The sequence below is a fragment of the Curcuma longa genome, unplaced genomic scaffold (genome assembly GCF_044706935.1).
Source record: "Curcuma longa cultivar G26 ecotype Majalengka, Jawa Barat unplaced genomic scaffold, ITB_CL_G26_1.1 utg509_np1212_2302976_RagTag, whole genome shotgun sequence".
NCBI lineage: Eukaryota > Viridiplantae > Streptophyta > Magnoliopsida > Zingiberales > Zingiberaceae > Curcuma > Curcuma longa.
This window is the reverse complement of record NW_027435603.1, coordinates 1,129,886-1,151,668: the sequence shown is the minus strand read 5'-3', so window position 1 is coordinate 1,151,668 and position 21,783 is coordinate 1,129,886. Positions and strand designations below refer to the sequence as shown.

Sequence of the window (21,783 nt, the reverse complement as noted above, 5' to 3'; positions counted from 1 at the left end):
TAAAATGATAAATAATAATTAGGACATCCGAATTGTGACACAGACCCACGGTTCGATATCTAAAAGTACATATAAAAATGATAAATAATAAAATAAAAAGGAATATTTATAAAAATGTGATAGATAAGTGATGATAATAAAATCATAGAAAATCGAACCTCAGTTCGGATCCCTAGCATTCGCATCTCCGATTCCGCTCGCGGCCCCTTCTCGATCGGCGACAGCCACCACGGCTCTCCCTCCTCCTCCTCCTGCAACTCCGTAATCTCCGTTCCGTCGCAAGGTCACGACCTTCTACCCCTTCCGCCTATCTACGATCGTCTCCTCGTAATTCCGGTTCCAAGTTCACCGAGGTTTCTCCTATTCACGCTGACCTTGGATCAAAGGGGTATTCACATCTTTTGTTGGTGAAATCATAGTTTTAATGTAGACGAGAGGAACATGTGTGGTAATTCTGGAGTTTGTTTTGAGAATGGATTTTGATTTCGGACCAATTTACAGTAGTGTTGATCCCTTCTGTCATGAGAAGACTCTTAAAAATTGATTATTTCTGGTCTTTCCTGTAAACGTGCTTGAAAATGCACGTTACTGTGATAGCTTCTTTTTTTTCTTTGACAAATGATGAAAAGAGATTGCACATGTTTCTTTGTCGTTGTGAAGTCTATTTCTGCAGATCATTAATGACAGTGGATATTGGCAAATCTATGAGAGCATTTTATAACACAAGTCTGTTTTTTTTATTGTTTTAACTGTATAATATCTTATACTGTTTATGCTGTCGATCAACTTGTATAGATCAACAATTAAACATTGTAAACATGTATGCTAAATTAGTATCAAACCTGAGCAATAGAGGTTCGAAATAATATGCATTCTGTTTTGTTAAATTAGTTTGGTGTCCTCCCTTCAGAAAATCCTGGTCGTGCCATTGGCTGCCAATCTCACAAGTATGTGCATCATTCTATATTCCTCTCATTCGTAGCCTACAGGCTCTTTTTCTCTCTCTCTAGAGCATAGCCCGTCTCCATCTCTCTTCTGTTTGTTTATGCGGGTCATTGCTTCAAAGTTGTCTTGATAATTGATGATCGCTTCCTGGTCCACCTCTACCTCATATTTTCAAGCAACAGAGTTATTTCTAGGACCATGAGCTCCATCTGTGATTTTAAGAAATCATTTGATTGTGTCTTCATTGTGGAAGAATTGCATAACGTTTGCTCCCATTTTGTTGCTCGAAGCACCCTCTAGGTTTTGCTGTGGTTACCTGATTCCTTGAAATTGGTTACTTTATTCATTTAAAAAATGTTAACCTACAAACAAAATTACACACATTAGTATAGCTTCTTAGTGTCTTAGGGAAGCACTATAAACCATATTTTCGGGCATGATAATGTACATTATTCAATATGTCATTTAATCTATTTGGACAACAACTTTGTCAGACCAAAAAAGTACTCATTTCAGTTGGTGCAATTATGCATGTATATTGCTTGATGTTTGAATGTGACCTTGATAGGGTGGAAACCTTCTGAACAAAAATACCATCATTCCTTGTGGCGTTCTACATTCAATAACTATTGAACAACTGACGTAGATGTCTAATTATTCTTTCTCTAGGCCTTCCACCATTGTGAAAGCTATTCTCTTGCCACCATTTCTTGTGGCAACACAAAAATTTTGTCACAAGCCACTCTACGCTGTTATATAATTTCTGTTTGAAGGAGGCATAGAACAATCTCAATATTGCTCCAATGAGTTTGTACACTGGCCATTGGTGCCCCAGATGAGGGATATATGGATCCTTCATATCCCTTTGATGTGAAACTGTCCGAGTTCTTAGTTGTCATTCAATCTGCTGTTCTTTTATTGCAACTGGACCCACATTGGTTTCTGGTTTCTTGTTGCTAGGGTTCTTGAGTTGTTTTGTACTGATTTTTCATCGATCCTATTCCTACTAGGGTTGGTACAGTCTACACAGTCATCTTTTGAATTTTTTAGTTCAAGTATATGCCTTTGTTACGATATATGCACAGTAAAGACGAGATCCAGCATATCTGTTTTTCCACTCTTTCTGCTTGGGTTAATCACTTGTGAGTTGCTACAGTAATGTAAAGTTGCTGAAGCATCATACAAGATAGCAAAAGTTATTTTTTAAAGCTAAATCATGGATTGTCATCATCATGCAGATGAATAAGAATTTGATGAAAAATGAGATGATTTTGCTTTCAACTATTTGTAGTGGGCATGAAATCTCTGATATTTAGTAGTCCTTCAGGAAACAGGGAATGTTCTAATGTTGATTTCATTGTACCCTTATAACAGGAACGATGCCATCTAATTTTCTCCCTGCTTTTTGTATCTAAAACTTGGATTGAATTCTTCTGTAAAATTGGGGCCCGCTATATACTTCTAGGACATCTAATGTTTCCTAATATATTGGCCTAGTATTCCTTCTTTCTCTTGTCAGGTTACATCTATGTTTTGGCATTTGATAGAAATTTGCATTTTCTTCCAGGTTTCCTTCTTGAGTGAAGATTACCAGAAAGAAGTACATGATTATGTCTTTCCTCAGGTCCTTCCCGGGCATACAGTTGCCGCGAGTTCTCAGGTATAGTTGATTGCTATAACATTTACACTATTTATGCAATCAGTTTAAAAGCTTTGACTAGTTCTGGCTCTTGACTGTACTGGATCTATCTATTCATTTATTTTATTGTTAAATTAGAATTATTATGTAAGTTATAGTTGGAAGACTTGAACTATTTCAATTGAGTTGTGCAAGCATATACCCTTGCTGAATTTTGCAAATAAAACTGCACTCATATACCAAATATTGCTTGTTATTGCAAATTCAACTTCTCACAACTCAATTCCTGTGTTTCATCCTTTTGTTTTCCTTGTTATTCTCATTTTACAACTCCTATGGCCGTATGGGCTAAACCTAACTTATGAGTTTGTCGACGCTCCTCTCTCGGTCCAAAGTTTAATCCAAAGGATACATTATATTACAGGCTATTGGAGCAAGATGTGGAGACTGTCCTCAACGTACTGCAGCCAGGACCTTTAGGGATCCTTGAGCACAAGTTCTCAGCGACAGAGGTGCAAGAAGCAAAGGCCACTGTCAGAAGAGCAATTGAGAACTGGCGAAGGAATTCGTCCCTCGAAAAAGTTACTTCTATTCAGCATAGCTCAGGAGGTACACCTTCACACAGCGGATAAGTCTCTTGCTCCTATAGTTGCAAGAATTCCACAACATCGAGCTCTGGGTCCTAATTAGATGCGATTCCTTACAGTATATTTGTTGGTATCATCAGCATGCCTCGATCACTCTCTCTAGTTTTCTTTCATGGTCTTATGGAACCATGTAAATCTTCTGAGAAAGCGAGGAATCAAAGTTCATAATGTCTTGTTAGATTTTTTCTTCATCTGCATTAGAATTTGTCATGACTGCCTGAAACAAAATTTGGACAACAAATTAGCACAATGTATGCCCCTATGCCATGCAGATTTCATAGTTGCTGATAAAAATATTTGGACCGACATGATGATCTTGTCATTTCCCTAATGATCCTCTGTATATTTTTGATCAGGATTTTGAGTGCCTGATGGCTCTGTTATCCCTCTTTATTTTGTAATACATTTTTGTTAAATCTGAATTTGAATAGAATAATAAAAAATTATTATTATTAATTTATAATAATAAACTTCTGTACATGTTTGATTGTTTTAATCAATTTTCATGATTAAAAAAATCAAAATAAGGATATTTTAAAAGGAAATGGCAAGAACTTAGATGGGTGTTTTGACAATATGAAAACTCGAAGGTGCCCTTTGAATCTAACGGTCGACTGTAGTCGAAGGGCATTTTAAAGATTTCCCTTGGTTTTAATCCTTGTTCTAATCGTGACTACAGTCGACTTCCAGCTAGCTGGTGATTTGCCATGTCGTACGCGCCAGCTGCCAGCTATCGGATGAGCTGCATCGCCCCGATCACGGTCCACCAATCATCCTTCAGAATTCCCCTGCAGATCCTCCGGGCGGCGCACTGTTAGATTGTTGGTCGCTCACCATTTTGCTTCGGCCGGCACCGGGAGCCGGCGGTCCTGCACGCTGAGGCCCACCAGTCTGACGTAGCGGTAGGTGGTGGGGTAGTCGGGGTCCCGGTCGATCGGGGTCGTCTCGGCTCCGGCGCCAGCGAAGTTGACGTCGTCACCGAACCGGAGGTGGCTGTGGCCGTCGCGGTTCAGTGGGATGAGGCAGTGCGAGAAGCGGTGGCGTACGGACTCGCCTAACTGCATCACCAGCGACGTCGAGCCGCCGCCTATGCTGAGCAGGCCGGTGACGGAGGGCACGCCATCGAAGAAGTCCGGGTCGGTGGCGTCGGACGCCCAGAAGGCGCCGTCGCGCGCGGGGAAGGTGAACTCGTCGCGGGTTAGGATGCCGGCGGTGTAGGTCCCGTCGCCGTATTCCTCCCGGTAGACGCAGCGGTGCTCGATGGAGAGGCAGAGAGAGTCGTCGCAGGAGACGGGGAAGAACACATGCCCTTCTGCAAAATGTCCACGATTTCCATCTTTAAAAAAGGTAAATCGAGAAATTATAGTTGATCACGATATCAGGATTCGAACTCTTATCCTCTTCTGCAACTCTGCAACCAATCTCAAAAATTATATTGAATAAATTGTTTATAGTGACCGATCCCACCATCGAAACAGTCCCATTTCAAAAAATCCTCTAAAGAATTTTTTGGAGGTACAGTACCATAATATTGATAAGAACCTACTGTCGAAATAGTACCTCAGCCAACAAATACATGTTGCTAAGATAACTTGAATTGAAATAGCACCTCAGTCAACAAATATATGTTGCTAAGATGACTCGAATCCGAAACCTCAAGCAACGTATGTCCCCATACTTACCATTTGAGATAAGTTACTTCGACGAAGCAACGATACCCGTGATGAGATGGCAGGTGGTAGCTGAAATAATAATGTACAGGAAGAGATGGATTTGGTAGGTGATGAACAGAGACATGTTGTGTAAAACTTCAATAAGCTCTTCATGAAATCAAGAGGCTTCAGTTGATCACAATAGAAATGATATTATTCAAATAATATCCAACCTATAGAGCTTAAACAGATTTTTTTTTTTTAAAAAAAAGATGAATAACATAATGAACATAATGCTGTTTGGCAATAACATTAATGGTTTTCCATTGTCTCATTCATGTGCTCTTGATATATGTATGGTGAACCATTAGCATTGCACAATTGGAATGGAAAATGATTTTCAAGATCGAGATCAAAATTAGTTCCTCTCATCTACAGATCTCGGTGTGGCCAATGAACAGGGGCCAAGCTCTAAACAATGAGGCCTATTGAATCGATAAACAAATCAAGAGGAAAAGATAAAAAATCTGCATGTATGTAAATAATTCCATTAGTCTTTTCTAAAAGCCGTGGGCTAAACAACTTTGGCAGAGTTAAATGATCTGATGAATGGCTTCGTTCGCTTATGGCATGCTGAACAAGAACCTGAATACATCACTCAGGGAAATTATGCCTTCTACGCGGTTAGTTGCATCTTCCACAATAATCACACGGCGCACCCCTAGATCAATTGACAGGAATAGTTCAAGCACAGTTCATCGATTAGAATGAAGAATTCAGATTTTAGTGTGATTAAATACCAGGATTTGCCAATTGTTCCATTACTTTCTGCAGGGAATCAGACCGGAGACATGTATGGAAACGCTGCCCAGTTAAAGATCCATGAGATGAACATGCGTTGTTTTTGAGCTGCAATGCCTGAAATTTCATGAAAAATGATTATGCAATTCATTTGTCAGAGTGAGCTTAGGAGGACTGTTGGGAGCTAGACAATGGTGAAACTTTACACTTGTGCAACGACCTCTAGTCCACACTGGCTGTGCCACATGCCACTTTGTTAAGATTTATATAGTCACCACCTTTTATATCAAGGCAGACTTAAACTATCAAGAACAATAGAATTTGATATTCACAGAAGAGTGAAGTTGATAATGCAGAAACAGAAGAATAAACGGGGTAACTTGAGGATACTGTTCCAATGACACTAGTTCAAAGTGGACCAGTAAAACCATCCATGAGGTACTTAAGGTAGAGTTCTTCGATTAAGACAAGTATTCTTACATGCTTCTCTATGTCATTTACCTTGTGTATGACTTAAAATTGAGCTTGTGAAATGACTTTTGAGATAAATTGTATTAGTGTTCAAAAGGAGAAACTAAAATGTCCTCAAATGATTAGAATGGGGATATAAATAATGTTATTTGCGGCTATATAAGGGAACACAGCTGATTTTCTATTTTTGCTACATATAATCTTAATCTTATCATGCTCTGGGAGATTTATACATGTAGGTGAAACACAGACACAAGGGGAGTTGTTTTCTCAGTAACTCTTGTTTAGTGATAACTATCTTAAAGTTCCTCTTCAAGATTATACCTTAGATAACTATTCCATAACAAACTAACCAACAATTGAAACTTTTAAAAGAGACAAAAACACCTAGAGTAAAATAATGTGTAATTACTTATATCGAAATAGAGAAAGTGGTATGGTGAAACCTTGAGCCATGTAATCTGGGCTTTGACCCCATGCTCCCAAGTGATTATGGTTCATTAGATCAATATGGGTACATTGAGGTAAATATCCTGACACAGCTGAGTGCAAGGGCTCGCGTTATGTGAATCTTTTGCCTATTTTTGTTATATATTGCAAATATAGTACTGATTCTTTCAAGTGAGATTATTTATGTGTGAGATTTGTAGAAGTGGCTATTGTGTTTCACCAAAATCACAAGTTATAATAGTGAAACGGGAGAGCAAGTGATAAGATGCAAAAGAGTACAATGTGCTTTATTGTCATAGAGAATTTGGAGAATATTAATATCATGCATTTGTAAGTGGATGATAATGATGAATAAAGTGTTGTAGATAATGAGAATCTAAAAAGGAATATTTCTAAGTGCAAACACAATGCCTCAACAGACATGCCTCCTGATTTTAAAAGATAAGCCAGTATAAGTGTATAACCAACAACAGTCTTGACTTGAATGCAAGATCCCTGGTATGAAGGATTGCTCTCAGCATAGCACTCTTAAATTGGTTGTACCATATAAATTACCACCAATGTACTACAGATTTCTCCATGTGGATAATATTATCATCATTGGTTCACAAATTCACCCGAGGTTTAACAAAGAACTATTATACACAGCATACAAATCTAATTTTATTGGGTGGGAAATCCAATAAAATACACAGCATACAAATTTACCCTAGATGATTATACTTGAAAAAAGAAGTCAAATACTACTATATGACCACAAGTTATAAATTCCATTGGGTGGGAAATCCATCATATGGCAATCCAAATGATGAGATGGCTTCCCATGGTCAAAGGTGAAAAATACTATCCATATTAAGTATTGTATTGCCAATAATGAGTGACAAATCCCATAAAAGGATATCGTAATTTAAAATGCAATGTTTGATACCCGTATCCCATATGCAATTTTGATACCATTGATTCATACAATAACTTGATCCCAGAATCAACCTACAGGTCCAGTGTTAAGATTATGATGTGACCAAGCAAACTTTGTTAATAAAAATTGTTAGGTAATTAGAAACAATCATCATCAAAACCATAAATGTATTAATTATTTGGGATCAAATATAGAAATTGCATTGCAACATTGAGCTCCATGTAACGAATGCTATATTAGTAATGATCAATTTTTTTATAACAATGACTAATGTTCCATGCACCTTCTAATCTCCCACTGTATTATATTCTGATATCTCTAACTATGGTTTTTTGTTTTACCTATCTAACAACTTCACACATTTTAGCATTCTCCTCTACAACAATAACTATTTTATACATGTTGCTTCCTAATAGCTAACACTATAGTGGGTCATACTACAATCTTATAACCATTTGATCACTCATTGTTTACCCTATTAATGAACAATGGTATCTTCATCAGCATCCCCTTGTCGAATAAGATAATAACAATATATACAAAAATTGAATGTAGCAAAGACAAGAACTTCAACAAAAGATAAAATAGCAACATATTAATATTATAACTATCAATTTGTGTCATATCATTCATGTCTAATAAAACTATATAAATTATAATAATACTGAATATTTTTAAAAAATATTTTTTTGCATAATCTAAACTAATTTAATTTCCTAAAGAGTTATGGGGCATCAAAAGCAGTGAATATTTTCCAAATTAATTTACTTAATAATTAGGTCAATTTATTTGACTTGTTTACATATTTGAGTTATCCTATGTTGTTTTCAGCTCTCAATGGAAAAAATCTCCATGGAGAAAAATTCAAATAACCAACCCTAAATAGTTGGAACTGACATAGCTTGATGAGGATGGCATTAGCAACCTATAGGGCAGTAAGGTAGTGAGCTATTAAATCATATACAAATTCAACTGCATGATGTCATTGGACAAAATAATTAACAGAGAGTAAATACTAGAAGAGTCCAATGGCAGAATAGGATCAATTTAGCCAACCTAAATAGTTAAATAGTTAGAACTGTAGTCAGAAGTAAGAACTAGTCTGACCAGGATTTAAACCACGCACCTAACAATAAGAGAAAAGTTGAGTAAGCATTCATAATTCAAAATAATAATAGGTGAACAGATGGCAAGTTTCATACAAACTATCCAGCAGCAGGTTCTTTGGAATGTGATCGATGGAACCTTAGACCATAAGGATTATAATTATATTATCACAACATAACCACATCTGTTCCAAAAATAAGATAAGATGTTCACCGTTCATGTGGGCAAATACAATAAGAAGATTATGAATAAAAAATAGATCTGACTACAAACCCAAGTAACGATTTGAAGTTCCAAAGCAAGGAGTGAAAATTCACATTGCAAGAAAAGTCTGAATTAATCTCAGATTAATATAATAATTCAGACATTCCAAAGATAGAAGGAATCAATACAAGAAAGTTTCCACTTTACCTGGTAAATACTTGTTTCATCCAGGTGAATTCGTGCATAAACCTTGTCTTTAGCCAAAGATATGATGTCGCTGAAGTTGCAATATAGAACAAAACTATTAATTAAGAAATTGGATGATTGCAGGTGTACGAGATGTAATTAACTTGTGTGTTAAGTATAAAATTTCGGAATAAATTGAAAGAGTACAGCAGTATTGAGTTTGAATAGAATACCTTCTAGAGTATGTGTCCAACAAGCGGTCATTGTCATCGACTATTGGAATCGAACTAACTTGAGCTGCATATTAATTGGTGATGTAACATAAGCTAACTTGGTGATAATGAAGTTGAGAGAACTATTAGAGTGGGATAAATAAAGTAAAAGAGAAGAACATGTGCATAAATAAATACATAAATTTCCTGAAATAAATAGATTAAATATGAAAAAGAAGATGAATAAGATTTATTTATGAATGAAGGCTCATAACAAAACCTAACTTATGAATTTGTTTTATGATATTCATAAATATGGGTCAATTATTTAACATTGGCATAACAGTAAAGTAAGATTTAAAAAACGAAATTAAAAATAACAAACCGATTGAAAGAATCAGACCATTAAAATTAAAAGACAAACTTAAATGAAGTTGATGCATAATTTTAATTCTTTAATACATAGTTGTTAGGCAATTTCAGTGAGGTCACTGACTCCATTTTAGCTACGTCCCTGCATGGTGATGAGAGGATATGTGAATTAATCCAAAAGAGTCAAGAATTTAGACTTTACGAACATAGCAGGAACAGGAGTGCAGTTTGAAAATAGAAAACTGATCCAATGATACTAAAAAATGATTATGGCATTATGAAGGTTAAAATAACAGCTAGATAAGATCATCAAAGCCTCATGCTCAGGTTTTTGTACTTTGTGCATGAGAAGGCAATAAAGGTAATTAGCTAAATCAGGTTGATGACCTGAAACAACTCAGAAAAAAATTTAAATATAACTCACTCTCACAAATCTAATGGTACCCTTATTGTCCAGTGATACATTTCGACCCACAAAAATATCTAAAAAGAAAAACATTAGCATTTACAATATCTAAAAGAAAAAAAAACACAAGAGAAAATGTGCCCTTTGGCATATTTAAAACCATGTCAGAATGCAAAATTTATTGTACCCACACATTAGAAACAAACATATTGAACTAGACCAGCATTTTGTATGTGTGGAGGCGGTGAGCAAGGAGATTAAGACTTTGTTGGTCCTCATGATCAATTACTATAATTGCTTATTAAAGACTCACAGGAGTACAAGTGGAACCTAGGAGTGACAAACTGGGAATAAATGATATATATTCTTCAACTTGAGAGGGAGAATAAATGGTACTTGTGTAGCATATAAAAGTTGAGATAGTTCTTTGGCTATCAACTTGACCTAACTTAATCCAACACTCAATTTACCTTGGACCACTAACAAACTTAATCCAAGACTTGAGTTTACCTTGCACCAACAATGTTAAAGCACGACTTAGTGATTCATTCGGTTTCAACTTTGCCAGCTGATTCCCATTTGATTCACCAACTCTTGAAACCCATGTGCCTAAAGGAATAGTACATATTGCTTGTTGCAAAATGGGCACTGAATTAGAAAATTGCCTAAAATGCCTGCAGATACCTGAAATTTTAAGACAAATTTTGCTGAGAAAGCATCAGTTACTCGTCATTAAGGTAAACTACTCTGGTAGTTAATAAATTTTAAAACTTACATCTTAATATTCCTGAAAGGGATGCAAGATGAAGCAAATGTGGGAAGGAATCCTCTTGCAACAATGAGTGAACTATTGGAATTGTAGCGATGCGATTTTGCAATATTTTCAGTGCTACTTCTTTCAATGAATCATAAGGCCCAGCCTAAAACAAAAGACGTTAACTGATGGTGATCTCAAAATTTGAATGGTGAAAACCAGTTGTACTTACATTGATAACACATCTAAATTAATGACAAATACATTTACATATGGATTGAAACGAGAATAACACAAAGAACAACTTGGAGGACTAAAATTCAGAGTAGAAAAAGTCAAATGTGAAATGATAAAATGAACAACTCTAACAAGCAGCCAACTAAGACATCTAAGTAGATTGGAGAAACAAAAATCAGGCATAATCATGAAAGGAAGGGTGATGCAAACAAAGAAAATGATAAAGGAGCATCTAGCAACACGATTAGTTTATGTCCTCCAATACAGTTATATTCCCCTCCGAACTGTGACGAGAAGAACTCGAGGCTACCAACCTCCCTTTTGGGTCTTGAAGAAGGACTATCGGGACTACCGACAAGGTAGATGACCAACCCGTGGCCTCCTAACGTAGTTGGCACGGTTGGATTGCAGCACTATGGTTCACTCGAATTGGATCGTCAAAACTCATTTTAAAATGGTCTTTCATCTTTCTCCACATAAGTTCATGAAAAGATGATCCTTATGAATAGGAATAAAATGGTCTCAGTGTGCTTGTAGAACAGTCAGAAACTTCATTTTAAAAAAAATTGAAAATCAAATGGCTCTTAGTAATGTATAGAGATAAACTAACTACTTCAAGTTAGTTTAAGAACACCTGTTGCAATCAGAAGAAGCTACTTTATAGAACTAAAAAAACAACTATCGCACCATGTCAAAAGGACAAATAATAGAAAAACAGCAGCCAGAAAAGTTACATGGATTAGCTGTCTTTGAGTCGGTCCATGCAAAACCATTTGACTCGATAGCTGTTGCTTTGCCTCTTTCCAGGCAGAAATAGTATGTGTCTCAAGCTCTTCCTCTGTCAAATTTGAAGCATGACTACTTAACTGTGAAAAAGAAAAAAACGAAGTAAATGAAACATCAAAATACAAATCTTAGTTGGTACATTTTAAAGCTATTGTCTGTAAGGACTAAACTTGTGAGAATGCCACGTGGGATATGTACATTGGTTTCATGCCAATAGATGCTGTTTAAATATTGAATTTTTATCAAAAAATTTCCGTGACAATAATAATAATAATAAATCGAATCAATAACATACTAAATTTATTTTTTCTAAAACTGTTAAATAAAAAAATAAATCAAACCAAATTGTCAAAATAAGATTTGGCCATTGAGTTGAAATCGAATTGGGTTTGGATCATTGTTTTAAATCTCATACCATGCTAAGCGAAATGATCGAAATGTATCGTTCCAGTAAATCATCAAAATTCGATACTGCTTGGCACCAAAGTTCAAAATTTGGAGCTTTGTCGTAGTTTCAGTCTTTGATAAGAAAGATATTATTCCAATATCGCGCCGACGCACTGATGCATGGTGCCAATGACTAATTGAAACTTAAAGGAGGAAGGAGATGAAACAAAAGAAAGAGACATTATCTATGTTGAGTGATATCGAATTTCGATAATTTACCAGAATGATATATTTCGATCTTTTCGCAATATAGTATAAGATTTAAAACCTGCTTGATACAAACTACTTCCTATGATTCATCTCCTTCTTCAACTCTAATCCATTACTAATACCATGCATCAAAACATTAACACGATACCGAAATAACATTGTTCCAGTAAAAAATTGAAACTTCGACAAGGTTCAAGATTCTGAACATTGGTTTGGATTGACACATTAGGTAGGTGTGGTAATTAGGGTTACGTGGGTTTGAACTGGGGGTTAATTTAGACTTGTTTTGGCTAATTTATGGACGAACCAAAAAATTTTAAGTGGAGGTTTATAATGATTTAACAAATTTTTTGAATTTAGAGATAATGTTATCTCTCCTCTCTTTCTATAGCGTGATTTCTCTCCCACACATCTTCTTCCTCCTCCACACGCCACACACCGGCCTTTTTCCTAGACACCTCACCCTCCTCCTCTTCCTTCTTCTTCCTCTTCTTTCCCTCTTCTTCCAGCACCAGCAACCTGACCGGTCATCGCTCCCCTCCTCTATGCACCACTGGCAACATCCCTCTCTCTCTCCTCTCCTCTCTCTCAATCTTATCCTCAGCCTCCGCCGCCGCTGCTGCAACTGTCGTCACTGTTTTCAGCTATGAATCCATCCACCTTTGCAAGGTTGTGTATTCTGCATCTCCACCACTGCTTTTTCAATTTTATATTTGGAAATATTTTTCCTGAAGGGGAGCCTTGGCGCAACGGTAAGGTTGCTGCCATGTGACCTAGAGATCACGGGTTCAAATCCTGGAAACAGCCTCTTGCCAAAGGCAAGGTAAGGCTGCGTACGATGGATCCTTTCCCCGGACCCCGCATGGCGGGAGCTTCGTGCACCGGGCTGCCTTTTTTTTTATTTGGAAATATTTTTCCTACTTAGTCACAGATCTAGTTTCCTGTTTCCAACTAAATATCCTCATTATACAATCATGTTCAGAATTCCTTTAAATGGCAAGATCCTACTTTTAAAGCCATCCATGATTGTCTATCTACTGCTGGCACCATATTTATTCTAGCACAACTTTCTAGCGCTCCATGGCAATACGAGTATCCCATATCCTAGAAGCTCAACTTGTGCACACGGTCATTATATCCCAAATAAATAAATATATAAAACAAATTCATTTCTTTGTTAAAAAATGCATGCATTGAATGGATTTTAGAATTGTCATGTCAAAGTTCTCTGATACTTGTCTTTCCTTCACTCTTTTTTTTTTGCATCCAACATATTTATATAAAAATAAAATATTTATCAATTAACTGAAAAACATATGAATTGAGAAACTAGCAATACAAGAAATTACCAATATAAGTTCAACATAAATTTTGGTCAACACAAAATAAAAAGTAATAAATGTGTTTGGGCCTATGAGGTGAAAAGAATCAAAAAGTAAACTTAAAGATGATATGACAGGGATAAAATATTTTAAAAGAAGATACCCTATGGAATGCTAATTCTAGGAATCCATCCATCCCAAAAAGATGTTACTTCTACACATCTCAGATTAAAATATAGATCCTATCCCACTGCAGGTCCTTAGCTCCTTCTCATCTTTTATTCACATATTGTTTCATCATCATGGTGATAGCCTGTATACAAAAATGCTTGTCCTTAATTCATCATAATCCTAGGCTAAATTTGAAAATTATGAAAGCAAGAGTTCTTCAACATTGGCTAACAGGAGTATCATTCAAGAATTTCGGCAACAACTACAACTTTTTAATTGTTGTTAAAACAAATAGAAAAATGAAAAATGAAAGAGATACAGAAAACATTGTTCCCCTTTTTTTTTCCCTTTTTTTGGAGAAGACTATTGAGATGCCACATCTTCTCTTTATTTATTAAAATTAAAATGCTTGACCTTTTTCCTTCTACTATTTTCATTATTGATTCAGAGAAGTGTGTATTGGTAGAAAAATGAACTGACTAATTACGCATTGATACAGAGTCGAATCACATTTTTATGGTGTATCAAAAATCAGTGCATGATGAAGTAATAGTGTCAGAACAGAAGAAGACAACATAGAAAGAGCATTTGAAAGAAAAAGATGATGGATGATTTTATCATTCCAATATATATATATATATATATATATGAACCTGAGGAATTCAGTTCTCAAGGAGCCAACAGCAGATTACAAACTAGAATCTACATTTTGCCACAGCGATAGACAAATGTTCTATTAGTCAACCTAACAGCCAATACTAATCTACACAAAAATAGATAATCAGATAGACCAATCCAACCAGAGAGTTTTAACAAATATTCCAAAATGAACTGATGCCATTTATGAACCCTAAACAAGTGAAAAAAGATGCAGTGAAGAAAAAAACTCCTACAAATCTTATACTTAACTTCAACAAGAAGTAGCTCCACTTAGATAAAAGAAAAAATTACGATCCTGATTTGTCAATATTCAACTCTACCTCTTTTAGAATTAATATAAAATCCAACGGACTGAGTACTCCCACAAATTCTCCACTACAAGTATCCAGTAAGGGAGCAACAGGAATACCCTGACAAACATGCAGTTTGAAGGAAAAAATGCATCAGTAATTGAACATCCAATGAGTAACAAGCAAATCTATCATGGAAAAAATGTTCATAGTCCCACAAAAGAAGCTCTATACACATTGTGTTCATGACATAAAAGCAAATTCTAGTAATTTGAACTCCAAAGCGTGAAACCAAATGGTTGTCCCTGTTTTTCTGTTAACTGGTTAGTTATATACATGAATCCCGTTTACTCATCTTCTGAGTGAGGGTGGAATATACACGCTCCAATGAATTATATCTCTAATTTCTTCCAAACCTTTGTGATGAATTCAGGTAACAATAAACCACTGACTTACAGGTGATCATGTTTCCTCATTAATTAACTGATTTCTCTATTACATGAATATAATCAAATGAAAAAGAAAAATATAGTCATGAATAAAACTATAGCTTGAAATTGTTTCCACATCTACAGAGGATACTACCTGCTCATAAAGGATATGGAATGCTTGCTTTATTGGCAAACTGACTTCAAGAGCTATAACCTGCAGAATATTATAGTTACTGAATCAAGGAGTGGATAGTGTACTAATTTTGTTCACCATAGAAGTGAACAGTATAATAGTATACCTTCCCTGAATCAGGAAGCAACTCATAAGCAGCACGAGTGGACAAGAATTCAGATATGCAATCACGAGATATTCCAATATCAGCCTCTGAAATCCTCAAATTTGACACCTGCAAGGAAGTATCTGTGCATGAAATGGTTGATCTAGATTTGCATAGAATTAGGTACCTCTTTCACTAGACTCGTATCTACTAAGGATATTTATTCTTCCTAATTATTGTAATTATACCTGTTTAAGCATATTTTGAATTTTTTTCCTAGCATGTATTCTGCATGTATTTCTTCTTTCTACTATAAAATACAAGGTTTTAAAAAAGAGAAGTAAGTGGTTTGCAATCAAGTTATCAAGTGGTGCATATGCATCTTAGGAGAAAATATAACCAGCATTACACTTTCAAAATATAATTTAAATAATAATTAAGAGATTACTAAATAGCATACAAGTTTTTGTTGTCTACATGCAAAAAAAAAAAGAATTTTTTTACAAATAATTATTCCTTTGTATTAATTAGTTTACATCCTTTCTTTTTAGTCAAAGAATCTCTTTCTCATTCTATTGATTTTTACCATGGTCATCAATAGGTATCGAGATAGAATGGTCAAAAAAATCTTTGTAGCATTGTATCAGATAGGTAGAATTGGAAACCAGAATTGGTAGGCAAGTAACAATAAAGAAAAGTATAAAATTATTCCATAAATGAGATTACAAAAGATATTCAACAATTTTAAGAATTAGCCATTTTTTTATCACTATATGTGAAATTACTAATAATTCTAAATGGAAATAATAATAATAATATAATAATATAACTAATAAATAATATAATTAATTAAATTTGATTAATAGAATAAATATATCAGCATAATATCAAGTATTTGAAATCACTGATAAAATTTTATTATTATTCGACAGAATCATTTAATAACTTATTATATCTATCACATTATGAATAATTAACCTTTATTATAAAGAATAACTAAATAAATCCATATTATTAATATAAGATAAATTCATTTTATTGTTTGCCTGCTTTTTCATTTTGCATCCATATGTCCCCATAGTTTAAAAATAGAAAGGAAATCCCTTACCTTAACACTTTACTTTTCTTCTCCTGTGGAAACAATGATTTCCCGAGCACATGAGCTTGAAAACAAACTAAAGGCATATCCAACAAATTTAAGTTTAAATGGTTTAATTAATCGAATAGAATGAGATTAGCATTTTGCACTATAGAAATTTGTTCCTTTTATTTGAAATGTTATTTATCACTTATAGCAAGGAAATGAGTTGTTTACAACTATGGTGTTCTTCTATTAGAGATCGTTAATGGACCATGCAACAAAAAAATGCCATGCAACCAATTGATATGGCAATAGTAAAAAAAAGAAGGGAGAAGGTGGGCATCCCTTTCACACATACTATGTGTGAGAACGGAGTTGTTTTTAGATTCCAGCTCGTTTGAGAAAAGATTATGATGAGATCTAAAGCAGTTTGAGAAGAAGAAAGTTGAAATTTTGAAAGGTTTAAGAAACACACAAAAATTAAACAAGGAAATATATACTGAAATCACAATTTTGCCTTTTCGAACTCTCACCTAGCCTTGTCACATGTGTTGCACATAAATAAATAGGTCCTCTCCATTAGTATTGATGGAAGAGGGATATTTTATTTATATTTTGCAGACTATAGAAGTAAAATTTAATATTCTAAAATATAGGGAACAAAATGAAAAAAAAAAGTAAACCTGGGCAAATGAAATTTTATCTAATAACATCTATATTTTTCAATAAAAATCTAGTATTCTTTAATGTTCCATGTCATAGGATTTAGTTGGATCCTTATTACATTTGAATCAGGTTTTATTCAAATAGAAGTTTTTTAGGGTTGCTCGTGATCAACAGTAAGAAAGAGGTGAGCGAGATGTTATGTAGTGAAATACTAGTAGCGGCAAGAATGGACAAGTGAGCTTTGAACTAATTGTCGATCTACATATACACCAAGGCTAAGAAATTCAAGTGAGGAAGACTCTCTCCTCCTCGTGCAAATTTGTCAAATTCAGAGCTGTCTAGTTTTTCAAAATCATCCTAATTTGACCAAGTTTCAACTGATATTGTCCATTTTTTCACTTGATTTGACCAAACTTAATGGTGCCAATCCTTTTCTAGTGAAATTTAAATCATTTCTTGCTGATTTAGAACAAATTGAATAGATATTTGCCATCTACGCTAATCATTATAAGATGCCCAATAATTCAGGAAAAATTGAATAGATCTTTGCCAATACCAAACCAACTTAGGGCTATCTAAGGCAACAAAATATTTTGACAACCATGACATTTTATACCTGGATTAAACTAAACCTAAATTAGAACAATCATCTTCTTGTCAACTTTATTCTTGAAGATATTAAATTCCAATGAACTTCTTATATATATATATATATATATATATATATATATATATATATATATATATATATATATATATATATATATATATATATATATAGCTTGATGTATGTGAGTCATTGCATATGTATATGAGGACATGTGCAACTGCATAAAACACTTTTTAAAATAATGGTGAATTGTTATTCATTTAAGAAACTTGTCTATCACTTTGTAGCAACTCATATTGCCTAAGTAATATATCAACGTAAAAGGTTCGACTATGCAGTTAAAATCTTGTAAAGCAATATATCACTCTTAAACAGAGATGACAAAAGAATTGCAACTCTATCATCTGCATTATCCCTTTCATCTATTTTACATGTTAGATATTATCCTCTGATCTTGTATCAACTATTATGTTAAAATATAACTCCACTGTTGTTACTTTTATTATTGATTCAGTACCTATTCAAAATATGACTAGGAAACACATGATAGTCAAAGGATAGGACACAGAAGGTAATCAGCTCCACTAACTCATACATTATAACTTGCATAGGCACTGTTAAAATTCTTCATTTATATCATTTGACAAAAGCGAGTTAGGTCCTAGAAAACATCAAGACTGGTATGTAGTTGGATAGTGCAATTGTCAAGTGTTGCACTTGTTACCTGATAGGAATAGGTAGAAGTTCAATACCAATCATACAAAGGTCACTGTGGGCCATAGAGACACTACTACTGGGGACACTGATATAGATGGTATAGAGCATGATAAAAATAACAGAATATAATATGAATGATAGAAAGCCCAGTAATTATCATCTTTTCTCTACTCTCCCACTCTCATGAGGGGCTTATAGATCACCTCAAGATTTGCAGAACTTGCTTAAGGCTTTTGTGATGCCAAGCTAAACATGCTTATTCTCTAAAATCTACTGGAATACAGAGTGCATAAATTGATTCTTGATGTAATAGCTAGAATACTAATCATGTGATGGTGGACTTACCACAATTGGGGAGTTCTCATGGTCCACATCCATGTTCATTCTATTACCAGGTACCTCAGAATGCAAAAGAGCACGTATAGGATTAGCTTCTTGATTAAGAATAAGAGTGTTAACTATTCCATAAGCACTCATCACATGAGGCTGTTGTTCATCATGCCGCCATGCACCATCAACAAAGAACATATACTGCACAGAAAGGTAATAAAGATGTGAGCTAAATGCACAAATTGAAAGAGAATCTCATACACCTAAAGATTGGCATTTAAATAGACTTAATCATGCACAGATAACCAAAGCAACATAGAATTTAATGTTGTGCAACACATTTATACTAATCAACATCAAGAATCAGTAACACAAGGTAAACTATTGGTTTTTCTTATCAAGGTGCATGCAAGTCATACATAATTGAGACCAGAAAAGAAACATTACCCTTCATAAGAAGAAATTCATTACAAATCGCTGAGTGATAAGAACAATAAACTCATACTGACCTGATGAATGCCAGGTGATAAGCTGCACGTAACCTGAAATACAGTAGGATCTCCCTCCACAGGGGCCATTTCTACCCGTTCAGTCCACCTGAGATTGAAAATTAAAAATGATAAAATAGAAAGTAATGCCTAAATTTCCATATATGATAAAGTTCTGTACTTAGCATTTTGTACTACAAAGTTTTGCAAAAAATAAAATAAAATAAACTATATACGCATGTAAATGTGCATCAATAAATGCACCAGTTTAGCTGTCCCGGTCATATAATTTATAATTATAGTTCATTATGATTAGTGACAATTTCACTTCACGATCCACACTCTTGAGATTTCATAGAATAAACGAATAAACAAAGGGGCCATTTTAACAGAATATAAATGGTTCATAGAAATCAACATTAGTATGTTCAAAGAAAGAGCTTGTTTACTGCTTAAGACAGAAATGTAGATCCCTACGTGATCAAGCACAGTGTTCAGAATCTTTTTAGCAAAATTTTAAAAATTGGTCAATGGAATAACTTCTTATTTTCTACGATTTACACAACACAAATAATCAGAAGAAAATGTTTGGGAAAAAAAAAGTAGTGTTCAAGAGGAAGGAGCTCACCTTGTAAATGAGCCAATCACAGAAACCCTATTCCCACCATAACGCCAAACAAAGATCCATGGAATTCGCACGCTAACAGAAATCCCACCTGCATCTTGTGTACAGTCGGTTCCAGCAGGAAACATCCGTCTAAAACTTTCAGAAAACACTGTCTCGTTAAAGATGCCTCGAATAATCTCAAGTAAAGTTATCACCCAAGAAAACCCGCCTTAACCTCCAGTGCTTCTCTTCTGCAAGAAACATCACGGATACAGCAAGAAGCAGATACATACTCCATCGAAATCAAAACCTCCAATTTATTTCTTCTGTAACAGGTGCCTCCAATCTCACATGGCCAGTAAGTCACGGAGTTAGCTTTTGCCCACCGGTTTGCCAAAGAACGACCATAAATGCGCAGTTTTGTTCGCTTTAAATTCAGGGAACCAGAAATGACAAAAACCCTCAATTTGTTCAGGTGGGAAGTAAACCCGACGCCAGACCCTGCAATTTTCTAACAAGTGAACAAAAATCCAGTCAAAAAAATGCAACTATAATCCCTCGACCAATTCAACCACAGTTTTTGTCGGAACTAACCAAAAAACCCTAATTTTCCGTCAGAATAAAAACTGAACCACCAAAATAGATCAACAACAACAACCAAATCAAGGCTTCCCACGGGAGCAAGCAGGGGCAGCTGAGACGAACGCCATCATCAATCGCTCGGAGCAGCGCAGGAAACCAAAAGGCAAGCGGAGGAAACAAAGGAGACGTAGGAAAGAGAATAATGGGGAAGAGTTTTTTTAAACAAAAAGATTATATTCCACTTCTGGAATTTGTTATTTATTTTTATCCGGATGAAAAAAGAAAGTTAAGTAGAATGGTAAAGCGAAGGAGCGCGAGCACGTCGGAGTGATCTGGACCGCAACGATCAGAATGTACGGCGGATATTGCATCTCCTATCATGACCGCCGTAGTTTCCCTTCGATTAAATCTGTCTTCTACGTGGCAGAATCCGATTGGTCGGTCGTCTAGGTTAACGGACAGCAGGCCGTTACAACCACTCGGGAACTACAACGTGGACGTAATTAATAATAAATTTTGAGATTCGTTGGGAGTTTTTTTTTTATTATCACGGTTATATAAAAAAAATCATTTAGAAGGAGATATCTTAAATCATTTAGAAGGACTCTTTTTTATTTTTATTTTTTAAATTAAAATTAGTTTATAATTTAATAATGAGTTTAGAAAAAAAAATATGATTGGATCTATAAAAAAAAGTTATTCGGAGGATTTTTTATAATAAAGAAATAAATGAGATTTTTTTTAAATTTCAAAAAATCTCTTCAAGAACTCTTGCAGTTGAAGATACTCTAAAAAATGATAAATCTTAAAAATTAAAAAAAAATGTCGTATTGACTCAACTCACTTCTGTAGTGATCGGTTCAAAATCATGGAAATTTTCCATCGGCATCATCAGGTGTAAATCGGGAACACGCACACATGTTCGGCCAACGCAGATGTTCAACATCCTGTGGAAGAGTGAGGGAGGAGTGCGAGGAGTCCCCATTTGGAGGAAAATTTTTTTAAATATTTTTTTAATGTCATAGCTAGAGGATGAATTGCGGATGTCTAGGTGACAACCTAGATATCACTGGTCGACCACTGGTCGGCCACCATGGCCCAATCG

At 35.0% G+C, this 21,783-nt stretch overlaps 3 protein-coding genes across 8 annotated transcripts; 1 reads left to right on the top strand and 2 right to left on the bottom strand.

Annotated features, from left to right (window-relative positions):
• The first annotated feature begins 163 nt into the window (after positions 1 to 163).
• Positions 164 to 3,409, top strand: LOC141820666 (uncharacterized). 4 transcript variants are annotated; one of them, XM_074708027.1, is made up of 3 exons: positions 164 to 283; positions 2,513 to 2,605; positions 3,009 to 3,409. In XM_074708027.1, the coding sequence occupies exons 2-3, from the start codon at positions 2,550 to 2,552 to the stop codon at positions 3,214 to 3,216; spliced, it is 264 nt and encodes an 87-aa protein (XP_074564128.1). In that variant the 5' UTR covers positions 164 to 283; positions 2,513 to 2,549; the 3' UTR covers positions 3,217 to 3,409. The 4 variants fall into 4 exon arrangements, with proteins under 4 accessions (XP_074564128.1, XP_074564127.1, XP_074564126.1 ...); XM_074708026.1 differs by having other exon boundaries at positions 164 to 327; XM_074708025.1 differs by having other exon boundaries at positions 164 to 353.
• A 652-nt stretch (positions 3,410 to 4,061) lies between these two features.
• Positions 4,062 to 5,028, bottom strand: LOC141820750 (protein ASPARTIC PROTEASE IN GUARD CELL 2-like). Its single transcript, XM_074708115.1, has 2 exons — positions 4,950 to 5,028; positions 4,062 to 4,543 (listed from the first exon to the last, which is right to left on the bottom strand). Exons 1-2 carry the CDS (start codon positions 5,026 to 5,028, stop codon positions 4,062 to 4,064), a joined length of 561 nt encoding a protein of 186 aa, XP_074564216.1.
• A 236-nt stretch (positions 5,029 to 5,264) lies between these two features.
• On the bottom strand, positions 5,265 to 20,845 carry LOC141820623 (sucrose nonfermenting 4-like protein). Of its 3 annotated transcripts, none has more exons than XM_074707973.1 (14): positions 20,691 to 20,845; positions 20,118 to 20,607; positions 19,511 to 19,598; positions 19,017 to 19,202; positions 15,619 to 15,726; positions 15,474 to 15,533; positions 14,919 to 15,008; positions 11,737 to 11,868; positions 10,787 to 10,931; positions 10,522 to 10,695; positions 9,255 to 9,318; positions 9,043 to 9,112; positions 5,684 to 5,801; positions 5,265 to 5,604 (listed from the first exon to the last, which is right to left on the bottom strand). In XM_074707973.1, the coding sequence occupies exons 2-14, from the start codon at positions 20,240 to 20,242 to the stop codon at positions 5,507 to 5,509; spliced, it is 1,458 nt and encodes a 485-aa protein (XP_074564074.1). In that variant the 5' UTR covers positions 20,243 to 20,607; positions 20,691 to 20,845; the 3' UTR covers positions 5,265 to 5,506. The 3 variants fall into 3 exon arrangements, with proteins under 3 accessions (XP_074564074.1, XP_074564075.1, XP_074564076.1); XM_074707974.1 differs by having other exon boundaries at positions 20,118 to 20,597; XM_074707975.1 differs by having other exon boundaries at positions 20,118 to 20,597; positions 20,755 to 20,821.
• Positions 20,846 to 21,783: the final 938 nt, after the last annotated feature.